The sequence below is a fragment of the Camelus ferus genome, chromosome 2 (genome assembly GCF_009834535.1).
Source record: "Camelus ferus isolate YT-003-E chromosome 2, BCGSAC_Cfer_1.0, whole genome shotgun sequence".
NCBI classification, from domain to species: domain Eukaryota; kingdom Metazoa; phylum Chordata; class Mammalia; order Artiodactyla; family Camelidae; genus Camelus; species Camelus ferus.
This window is the reverse complement of record NC_045697.1, coordinates 110,385,312-110,395,755: the sequence shown is the minus strand read 5'-3', so window position 1 is coordinate 110,395,755 and position 10,444 is coordinate 110,385,312. Positions and strand designations below refer to the sequence as shown.

Genomic DNA, 10,444 nt, shown 5'->3' with positions numbered 1-10,444 from the left:
TCTGGTCGAGGTCAGCTGGCTGTGTTTGCTCCCCAGTCCCTGTCCTGGAAGCGGTTGCATCACACAGCCTCCCACGCGCCCCTCCCTCCTCACAGCCATGGCTAATGCTTCACTAGCCTTTGCAGATGGGTTTGACTTCGAGGAGAAAGGTTGAGCTGAGCCAAAGAGGAGGAGCTGATACCTGTGTGCAAAATCTGGGAACCTGACGGAACATTGGTTGGGGGCCAAGATGAGGAAAAAGAGCCAGGAAGGACATCCCGCCCTCCTGGGAAGAAGGCCGCGTGATCAGCCCCAGCCACTGGCAGTCCTGCCGTCCTCTGGGCTTAAATAAAGGGGCAGTAGGAACCCAAGAGGCCACAGTTCTGACATACAGGGCTCGGAGCACCGGGCACCCCCGACATCATGAGTTGGTCCTCGCACCCCCGGAGTTTAGTCCTCTGGTTCTGCACTCTTTCATTGCTCTCTTCAACATGCCTGGCAGTAAGTGTGCTGTTTACAAAACGTATTTGTTCCCAATGGAAAGCTGAAATTTAAGAAAAGATACGATAAACCAGTGACATGTCTGTGTTTTCCTCCTCTAGTATGTCGCTACCCGGGACAACTGCTGCATCTTAGATGAAAGATTTGTAAGTCGTTTTTTTGTTCGTTTCTGGCTGTGTTTGAACTGGACAGGGGTGGAGGAATAAAAGGAATTCTCTCGCAAAGACCATTTGGCATTTTAGACATTAAAAAAAAAAACAGTCCATGTTTTATCTATTTTTTTTTTAACTGGTGGATTTTATGTAGCTTTTTGTCAAGATTTTAAATCACTCTGTTGTTGTATTTTCAGGGTAGTTACTGCCCGACTACCTGTGGCATTGCGGATTTCCTGTCTACTTACCAAAACAGCGTGGACAAGGATCTGCAGACTTTGGAAGACATCCTACATCAAGTTGAGAACAAAACGACAGAGGCCAGAGAGCTGATCAAAGCCATCCAAATCAGCTATAACCCTGCCGAGCCATCAAAGCCAAGTGAGATTCTAACCACCCCCGACTGGGAAAATCATCTGTGAAGTTCTTTTGCTGTGGTTTTAGCAGTTCTGTTTGCTTAAGTATTTTTATATCTCTGACCCCATATTACAGGTAGGATAGAGAGTGCTACCAAGGATTTCAAGAAAATGATGGAAGAAATAATGAAATATGAGACATTGATTTCCACACATGAATCAACTATTCGGTAGGCATTTTTTGGTTTTAATTTGCTCTCCAAGACTGATCTAGTGTTTATTCAATATTCCAACTTTCAGTAGAGGTAATCTTTTTATTTTTTATTTTTTTACTTGTAATATCTAATAGGCGTGATGCCTGGCCACCTTGAACACCGTAGAGATGGGAGTTTTTAGGCAATATGAATTGTATTGGGTTGTAATTGCTTTTAATAATCATGTGGATGAAAAATGTTTTAGACGTCTTCAAATGCTTTATGACTATATTTACCAAAATATTCCCCCTGAGCCCCATCTGTCTTACAGCTAAATTCGAACTGATGGGAATTTGGGTGTTGAAAATAAAACTCTTTTTATAAGAATGTCAACAAATGGGTGATAAGAAATTGCAGGCAGAGACATAGGGAGGATCTTGTCTGCAAAAGTAAATTATACTGGAGGCAGAGCAGAGAGAAAAAAAAAAGTGCCTTAAGAGATAACTGTAACAAACATTGTAAAGCTACATGTTAATCATGGAACCTGTAATTACGTGGTCTCCTCCCTTCTCCTTAAAGTAAAATGTCTCTGTTAACAACTTCCCGGGGATTCATAGACTTCCTGAACATCCAGTCTCGGATTTGGTTTTAGTTTCTTCCTCAATTTTTCCCCCTAAATTGTTCTCAAAGAAGCGTAAGAAATTGAAGTAAGTGGTGGCTGAGGATAGGTGGCCCAGGAGGAACTTAGACTCTTTTTTATATCAGAAGACAATTATTATTATTATTGTGATTACTATTAGCATTATAATTTACATTCTTATTGCCCATCATTGAAGCTGAAGGAAAAATTATCTAAGGTGCAGAAGAGGAAAAAAGTGGTCATATAGTCTGTCTATCCTGTACCTCAAAGAAAGAAATAACAGTCTATGCTCTATAGATAGTTTTCTATTATGTTTGAATATTTACAAGCAATCCTGTGAGAAACTACAGAAGTAAGAGTTTTTACTCCCCCTAGCCTTTTTCTGAAGCTGTGTAAATAGAAACATCAAGAGGAAAGGGGAAATGTGTTCTGTTTAATTTTACGTAAGGTAATGCCCCAGATACTTTTCCCATGTAAGTTATAGATTGAAGTCCATAAATAGATCTTCAGTAAACCCACGAGGGAAAAGGAATAATGCTTCAACACACATGAATTCCTGAAGGGCCTTTCCTTCTCTAAGGATATTCTGTCCTAATAGTTATCACCAAGTGCTCTTACTATGAATCAGGCTTATTGCTCAAGGACGTCGTTATCTGCTGCCCTTTGTGCAAAAGATAAAAATCAGAATGGCCACTTACAAGGATATCGTTCATGGACAATGACCTTGTTATTTTCTTTCCCAAAAACCTTAGAATTTACCTCATTTTAGTAACATCATTTTACATTTTTTCCAACAATGGAGTAATTTATCAGGAACTAATTCTTGAGAAAAATCAAGTTGTGTTTTTTAAAAAGAAAATGCAGAATGATTCCTCTGAGAGAAACACTCTATTATCTTATTCTTCTGCTTATAGATTTTTGCAGGAAATATATAATTCAAATAACCAAAAGATCATTAACCTGAAACAGAAAGTGGTCCAGCTTGAAGCAAAGTGTCAGGAGCCTTGCCAAGATACAGTAAAAATATATGATACAACAGGGAAAGGTAAGTGAAAGGTTTATATTGGGCTTAAGTCCATCCAAGCAAACATAAAAAGTAAAGGAGATTATACGTATTGGAATGTATACACATACATTGGAAAATATCTAGCCATTAAATCTAAACACTCTAATTGCTTCGACTTTTCTTGAGTAGCTGAAAATAGTTTGAAAGGAATGATGATGTGAGAAGTAAGAAAACTATTATATCTGTCTTGGGATTATATTTTATCTTGGGAAAGGAATAGTTTGCACCATGTTGAAAATTCCATTTTCAAGGCTGGCATAGTCTGACCTGGATTTCAAGCCACCATAAAAATGCCTTCTTTTTCAGATTGTCAAGACATTGCTAATAAGGGGGCCAGAAACAGCGGGCTTTACTTTATCAAACCTCTGAAAGCTAAGCAGCAGTTCTTAGTCTACTGTGAAATTGATGGATCTGGAAACGGATGGACTGTGTTTCAGAAGGTATTTTTTCCCCTCACCAAGTATATTTAATAAACACCCAGAAGGAGGGTAAATCTTAGTGGTAGAGTGCCTGCTGAGCATGCACGAGGTCCTGGGTTCAATCCTCAGTACCTCCACTAAAATAATAATAAATAAACTGAAACCTAATTACTGCCCCCAAAATAAGCAAGCAAACAAACAAAAACCCACGTCACTCTGCTATATGCCAGATAATTTTCTAAGCAACTTGTGAACATTAACTCAACTAACCCTTGCAACTTCTCTTTGTGATAGTTTTTCCCTCTTATCTCTGTTTGCAGAGGGGGAAACGTAGGCACAAGAGGCTAAGTAACTTGCCCCCGTCACATAACTGATAAGTAACAGAGTCAGGATTTAGTCAGGATTCTGTCCGTGCTTGGCTCTCTCCTACGCTGGCACTGCTGTTGCGGATTCATGACGGCATGTGATCATGATATCATAGTGACAAAGAACCAGACAGAGAACTAGGCAGGTACATCAACACATAGGGCTGCCCGTCACAAGAATTTAATTTACAATGTGTCAGGCACTCTTTTAAGTACTTTCACAATCTCCGGTGTAACCCCTGCAACAACCCTAAGGAGTAAGCACCATTATTCCGGTTTGCCAGATGAGAAAACCGAGGCAGCTAGCCCGAGGTCACTTCGTAAATGATGAAATCATACCCGCCGTATTTTGGACAAAATGTTTACAACGTTTTCTTTACGTGCACTGACAATCCACTCTCTCCTTTGGCCCGTGCAATTGTGTAATTAGAGGCTTGATGGCAGTGAGGATTTCAAAAGAAATTGGATTCAGTATAAAGAAGGATTTGGACATCTGTCTCCTACCGGAAACACAGAATTCTGGCTGGGTAATGAGAAGATTCATTTGATAAGCACGCAGTCTACCATCCCGTATGTATTAAGAGTGGAGCTGGAAGACTGGAGCGGCAAAACCAGGTACCGTTAGAAAGGATTTCTAACATTTTGTTGTAGAGACGGTCTGGAGTGTTCACTTTCCAGCTATCAGGAGACCAGTGGGAAAGACAGTCTGACAAATGCCAAGAGCATATCCAGCCAGCTTCCCTGGAGGTCAGTTCGGCTCTAGAGCAGCCCAAGACAGTGGGTCCTATCCAGGCAGGATCTGAGTGTTTTGATACAATCCACGTATTCTGGAACCATACAAAATAACAGCTGACATTTCCTGAGCATTTAATAGGTACCAGAAATTAAGCATGAAATTAATTTAATCGACTCCAAATAGTTCATGAGACAGGAACTATTATTAATCCCATTTTGCAGATTAACTTTTCCAAGGTCGCATCACTGGTATATGGCAAAGACTGGATTTAAACTCAGATAGTTTAACTTTACAGTCTCTTAACCATTACCCTGGTTGAAGGGTGAATCTAGTGCCTTTAGATGTCCCAGTGCTTTAATAACCACTTAGGCAGTCAAATCCAGGAGCGACCTTAGAATTAAATCAGCCAGCTTCTTTGGTGAGCTGGACAGAGCTCCTTCTACGCTCAAAGCTGCCTGGGCACTTTGACTGCTGTATACCCGATTAAAATTCAAAACAATATCCAACCCTCTTGTTACATTTATAATATTGATGAAATACAGTCTATGTCCAAACATGTATTTTTACTTTCTAAATGTTTAACCAGAAAGTACCATAGTCAGTAGACCTTCTCCTGTGGGAACATTTCCCATTTCCCAAGTATTGGAGATCAGGAAGGCAGCTAAATGTTTTCTACAAATCTCTGTTCATGCACCAAGGCCCATTCTTCCCTGTACTCCATAGAATTCTGGCTCCATTCGCAATTTTTTTTTTCCCAGAGGAGAATGTCTCTCTGACCCTGCAGCTCATGTTTTGTGGGTCACACAGGGACCACTTTTTTTATGTGATCCTCCTTCTTGACACTGCCCCACTGCCTTGGTGAAGATAAACCCCTTTATGACCTCATCCTTTAGAGGGTACACGTGGCTAATGGAACCATTGCTTCTTCAAGGGGGCTGCATTAATTAATGGTCACTCACTGTCAGATAATGAATGCTGTTTATTGGAACTGTCTGTACAAGTTCAACACTGAGATAAAAGTGGAAAATATGAAATTAGTCAGATCCAGCCACATATCTGGATTGGATATTTGGCTCCTATAGGCAGAAGGCATTCAAATGGCTGAAGTTTTTAGTTTTCCCTGGGATGCCCTGAAGGCTTCTAGACCCATCGTGGGTGGTTCTGATGACCTACACACTGGTTCACACAACCATTGTCCTTTGCCAGATTTGCAGAAAATTTTATTCAGTGAACACATGTCAGACTTAAGAAGCAGAGTCAAAAAATCCAAACAATTATCCTGTGAAAGGGCGAACTTCTGAGACGCCTTCTGAGGCTCGGGGGCTAAGGTGCCTGTTGCCTTCTTTGCAGCACTGCGGACTATTCCACATTCAGCGTGGGTCCTGAAAGTGACAAATACCGCATGAAGTACGCCTACTTCATTGGTGGGGATGCCGGGGATGCGTTTGATGGCTTTGATTTTGGCGAGGATTCTAGTGACAAGTTTTACACATCCCACAATGGCATGCAGTTCAGCACCTGGGACAACGACAATGATAAGTTTGAAGGCAACTGTGCTGAACAGGATGGGTCTGGTTGGTGGATGAACAAGTGTCATGCTGGCCACCTCAACGGCGTTTATTACCAAGGTATGGCTTTCTTCTTCAAACATATGAATTTGTGTATAGTCTGTATTTTTAGAAAAGGTAAGACATAAATATAAGGAAATGAGAAATAATTAGTAAGGATGTTGGGGGCTTATTATATAGTTCTTTAGTTTAAGCCAGAATTGGATAATGCTAGCTTATACCTCAAATTGGCTCCTCTGTGAGACATCCACCTGCTGCAAACTATCCAGTAGTTCTCATTGTGCCTGAAACTACCACCATCAGAGTTGATACTTCGGGTGACGGTGTCTCCTCTAGACTTACCATCTATATGATCTGGATGGACAAACATTACATGTTTATGCCTGTTAATACATTAGCCCTGCTCAGCTTCCCAGGAGCTACATGTCGGATACAACTGGGGAGCAATGAGTAGGTGTCTGGTGGAATGATGTGAAGAGGAGGGATGAATTGATAAGGGCGGGGGTCCACGAGAGCTTGAAAGGAGAGGAGTCCAGCCTGGGGAGTGTAGGCACTTATTTTAGGATGGGAGGAGGGCAAGCTAAAGTTTGCTCTAAGGCTGGAGTAGTTCTGGACACTGGTTTTACTTAGGACAAACTATTGTTGCTACTTAGCAGTTATGTTTAGGGAAGCCTTCGTCTGTTATGAGCATCTTACCTCCTGAAGACACTGTCCAGCCAAGACATGTCTTTTTTTTTTTTTCATTGAAGTATAGTCAGTTACAATGTGTCAATTTCTGGTGCATAGCATAATAGTTTAGTCATACATACATATACATATATTTGTTTTCATATTCTTTTTCATTATAGGTTACTACAAGATATTGAATATAGTTCCCTGTGCTATACAGCAGAAACTAGTTATCTATTTTATATATAGTAGTTATATCTGCAAATATCGAACTCCCAATTTATCCCTTCCCACCCTCCTTCCCCTCTGGTGACCATAAGTTTGTTCTCTATGTCTGTGAGTCTGTTTCTGTTTTATAAATAAGTTCATTTGTGCAAGAGGTGTCTTGAAATCCTCTTAAAAACTACTTAAATTTACCCTTTGGTTTTCACATTTTTTTTGAAACCTAACTTATCTTTGCACCAATAGACCAATTAGAATTAGAAGAAGCTCTCAAGCAAAATGCCTGATCCACAGAATCCAGAGTAGATGTGTTGATAGCCTGTGGTATACTCTAGTCCTGGACTCTTGACAATCCCTTCCAAAATTACTTGAGATCTAGCAGCCAGGAACAACAAGGCACATCAACCTCATCTCCACTTTATAATGGGATATAAACTAACATTTCAGAACCATTTTCTAAAGCCCAGCGTATTTTCTAGTAAAACTGTATTTTCGGATGACCTGAGACACCCCCACCCCAATGAGGAATGACAACTTCTGCCATTTTAATCTGCTTCCAGAAAGACGGTTCATAACAGCTGAGTTCAGGGTGGCTAAGCTTAGGGAGAGAGACCACTTGGGGAAATTTGGGGTTCTAGCCCTGTTGAGAGTGAATACATTTAAAGTATGGATGTGACGAGAAAGCACAACACAGACATACGTGTTTGTTTAACATTAAGTTTATGCCACTTATAAACTGAGAATTTAGGAGTCTTTAAGGACATTTTCAGTTAGTAGATAATGCTATAAATTTGATGTAAGTGACAACGGACTTCATGATGGTTCTTGACGGACTTTTAGAGGTGAGGCGATTCCAGAGCACTGATATGTCCATCTACAATTTGTTTTAGGTGGCACTTACTCCAAAGCATCTACTCCTAATGGTTATGATAATGGCATTATTTGGGCCACTTGGAAATCTCGGTGGTACTCCATGAAGAAAACCACCATGAAGTTAATCCCGTATAACAGAATCGCCATCGGAGAAGGGCAGCAGTATCACCTTGGGGGATCCAAACAGGTTGGACCAGAACACCATGTTGAAATAGAACAATAGAAAATAGAAAATAAATTGTTTTATCCTGAGAATTAGCTCTTCATTGCTGTTAACCCACAAAGTTTCAGAAACTTTCCTGAAATTTTCTTCCCGTTTTCTCTTACTGTAGGTATATTAATTTTAAGTCTTTTATGAAGGATAATTAGCCTTGAAATGGCAACTAAAACTCACTTTGGACCATATTCCCAAATTACTGAATGCAGAGTTAACATTTACTTCTTTGATGAGATCATATTTTAGCTTATTTCCTAAATATGTAATAAAATTGTCATGATAGTTTTCGTTTCAATGATCACACGTCATTTTGTTTTGGTCATTTTTAAGATTATTTTGTAAATATTTTAGTGTGTACTAATAAAATAGGAGAAAATTCTAGGCATTTCAAATGCCTAAGTATTTTCCCACGTTTATTACCCCTAAATCATTCATATTTAATTATTTTTTCAGTAGAGAGAATTATATCTTTTTAATATATTTTTTGTTTTGGTCATAGGCTGGAGACATATAAAAGACCATTTCAAAAGTGATTTACTTTTTTTAAAGAACTTTATCTGAACAGAGAAATATAGTATTTTTCCTACGGAACAATGGACTTGCAAGGCCTCACTTCATCTTAAGAGTAAAAAGAACCTATGTTGAAAACTCCACTAATGGTTTTATGCTGGCGGTAATTTATCTACATACCATTTCAATAAACATTTTGTTTCCTAAGACCAGACACATGGTACCTTTTACTGGCTGTTAAAAATCATCACTTTCCTTTGATTTCGTAGTTACTGTTGGGCAATCATCAGTAGTTGCTGATGCTAAACATTATACTTGGTGCTAAACATTATACCTGACTCTTGGGCAGTTATAAAGGAAAGAGAAATCATGGCTTTTGACCTCCAGGGGTTATAAGACAAATACAGAAAAATACAGTCAGCCAAACTAACAAAATTTGATATAAAAATGTAAACACAAGTCATAATCACATTACCAAGGTTCATGGTACCCGAAGTGCAGCTGGAGACATAAGGCTGTTTGGGGATTCTCCCAACAAAGCCTTTTAGCTCTGGGATCCTTTGGCCATATGTGGGCGCTCAGAGAGGACTGTAACTCAGAGCAGAGAGCTCCAGGGAACCACCTGCTCAGCCCCGCACTGGGGAACAAAGAGGTGAGCAGAATGAAGCCATTACTTCAGTAGCCAGAGACCAGGAATCGCCAACTGTCTGTGAGGAATAGCTGAGTCTACAAAAGCTGGCAGATGGTTGATCTTGTAGAGTAATTGACTAATTCTGTGAGGGGAGGATCTGGTTGCTCCGAAGTCCTGAGCATCAGCATTGGATTCCTTTCCTTGTCACCATTTCCTTCCTAATTCTTTCACTTCCTCGTTCTCATGAGTCCTGATTTTAAAAGCATCCTATTGAGGAGATTAAAAAACAGTAAGTCGGCTTCTAGGAATACAGCCCAAAACTTGTGAGGCATTGAGAAAATAGAAACACTGATTCTCATTGTCTATAGCACTCATTCATTCGTGTATGCACGAGGCATTCATTCAACCAACATGTATTGACACCTTCATTGTACTAGTCACTGTGCTGCTCATAGTAGTGTCCTCCTTTCTCCCAATACTGTTCCTTTATTTTATTTTATTATTTTATTTTATTTTATATTATTTTTATTGAAGTATAGCCAGTTTACAATGTTGTGCCAGTTTCTGGTGTACAGCATCATGTTTCAGTCATACATGTACATACATATATTCCTTTTCATATTCTTTTTCATTATATGTTACTACAAGATATGGAATATAGTTCCCTGTGCTATATATTATAAACTTGTTGTTTATCTATTTTATATATAGTAGTTAGTATCTGCAAATCTAGAACTCCCAATTTATCCCTTCCCACCCCATTTCTCCCCTGGTAACCATAAGTTTGTTTGCTATGTCTGTGAGTTTTTTATAAGAAATTTTTAATTAAAAAAAATTTTAATGGAGGTATTGGGGATTGAACCTGGGACCTCACGCATGCTAAGCATGAGTTCTACCACTGAGCTATACCACCCCCAATACTGTTCTATTCCATCCAGTTCTCAAGTTTCAAAAAAAGGAATTATTCTTTCTTATTCCTCCCTCCCCGTGTCACTAAGCCTGTCAAATCCACCTCCTAAACATTTATTATATTCACTTCCTTCTCCTTACCCACTGCCACCATTCCAGTTGGGATCTATAGCATCTCTTGCCAAGATAGTGGCAAATGCCTCCTTCTTGTTTTTTATCTTGCCTCCAACCTTATCTGTTCCTACCTCATCATACTCCAAACTACTTCTAAACTCAAAATGCATATGTCTACCCTCTGAGGATCTATAAAATCCTTTGGGTGAGCAATTCAGTCATAGACAGGGAGAGTTATGTAAATATTCATTAAGTTTTGATGCAATATCATTCCAGTGATATATCCCAAGAAAATTATTTTTGAAAAAGAAAATAGCTATGTA

The 10,444-nt window shown here is 39.4% G+C and overlaps 1 protein-coding gene across 2 annotated transcripts; it reads left to right on the top strand.

Annotated features, from left to right (window-relative positions):
* The first annotated feature begins 209 nt into the window (after positions 1-209).
* On the top strand, positions 210-8,681 carry FGG (fibrinogen gamma chain). 2 transcript variants are annotated; one of them, XM_006190821.3, is made up of 10 exons: positions 210-480; positions 582-626; positions 830-1,013; positions 1,125-1,218; positions 2,737-2,867; positions 3,195-3,328; positions 4,103-4,287; positions 5,759-6,036; positions 7,758-7,927; positions 8,457-8,681. In XM_006190821.3, exons 1-10 carry the CDS (start codon positions 403-405, stop codon positions 8,469-8,471), a joined length of 1,314 nt encoding a protein of 437 aa, XP_006190883.1. In that variant the 5' UTR covers positions 210-402; the 3' UTR covers positions 8,472-8,681. The 2 variants fall into 2 exon arrangements, with proteins under 2 accessions (XP_006190883.1, XP_014419910.1); XM_014564424.2 differs by lacking the exon at positions 8,457-8,681 and having other exon boundaries at positions 321-480; positions 7,758-8,255.
* Positions 8,682-10,444: the final 1,763 nt, after the last annotated feature.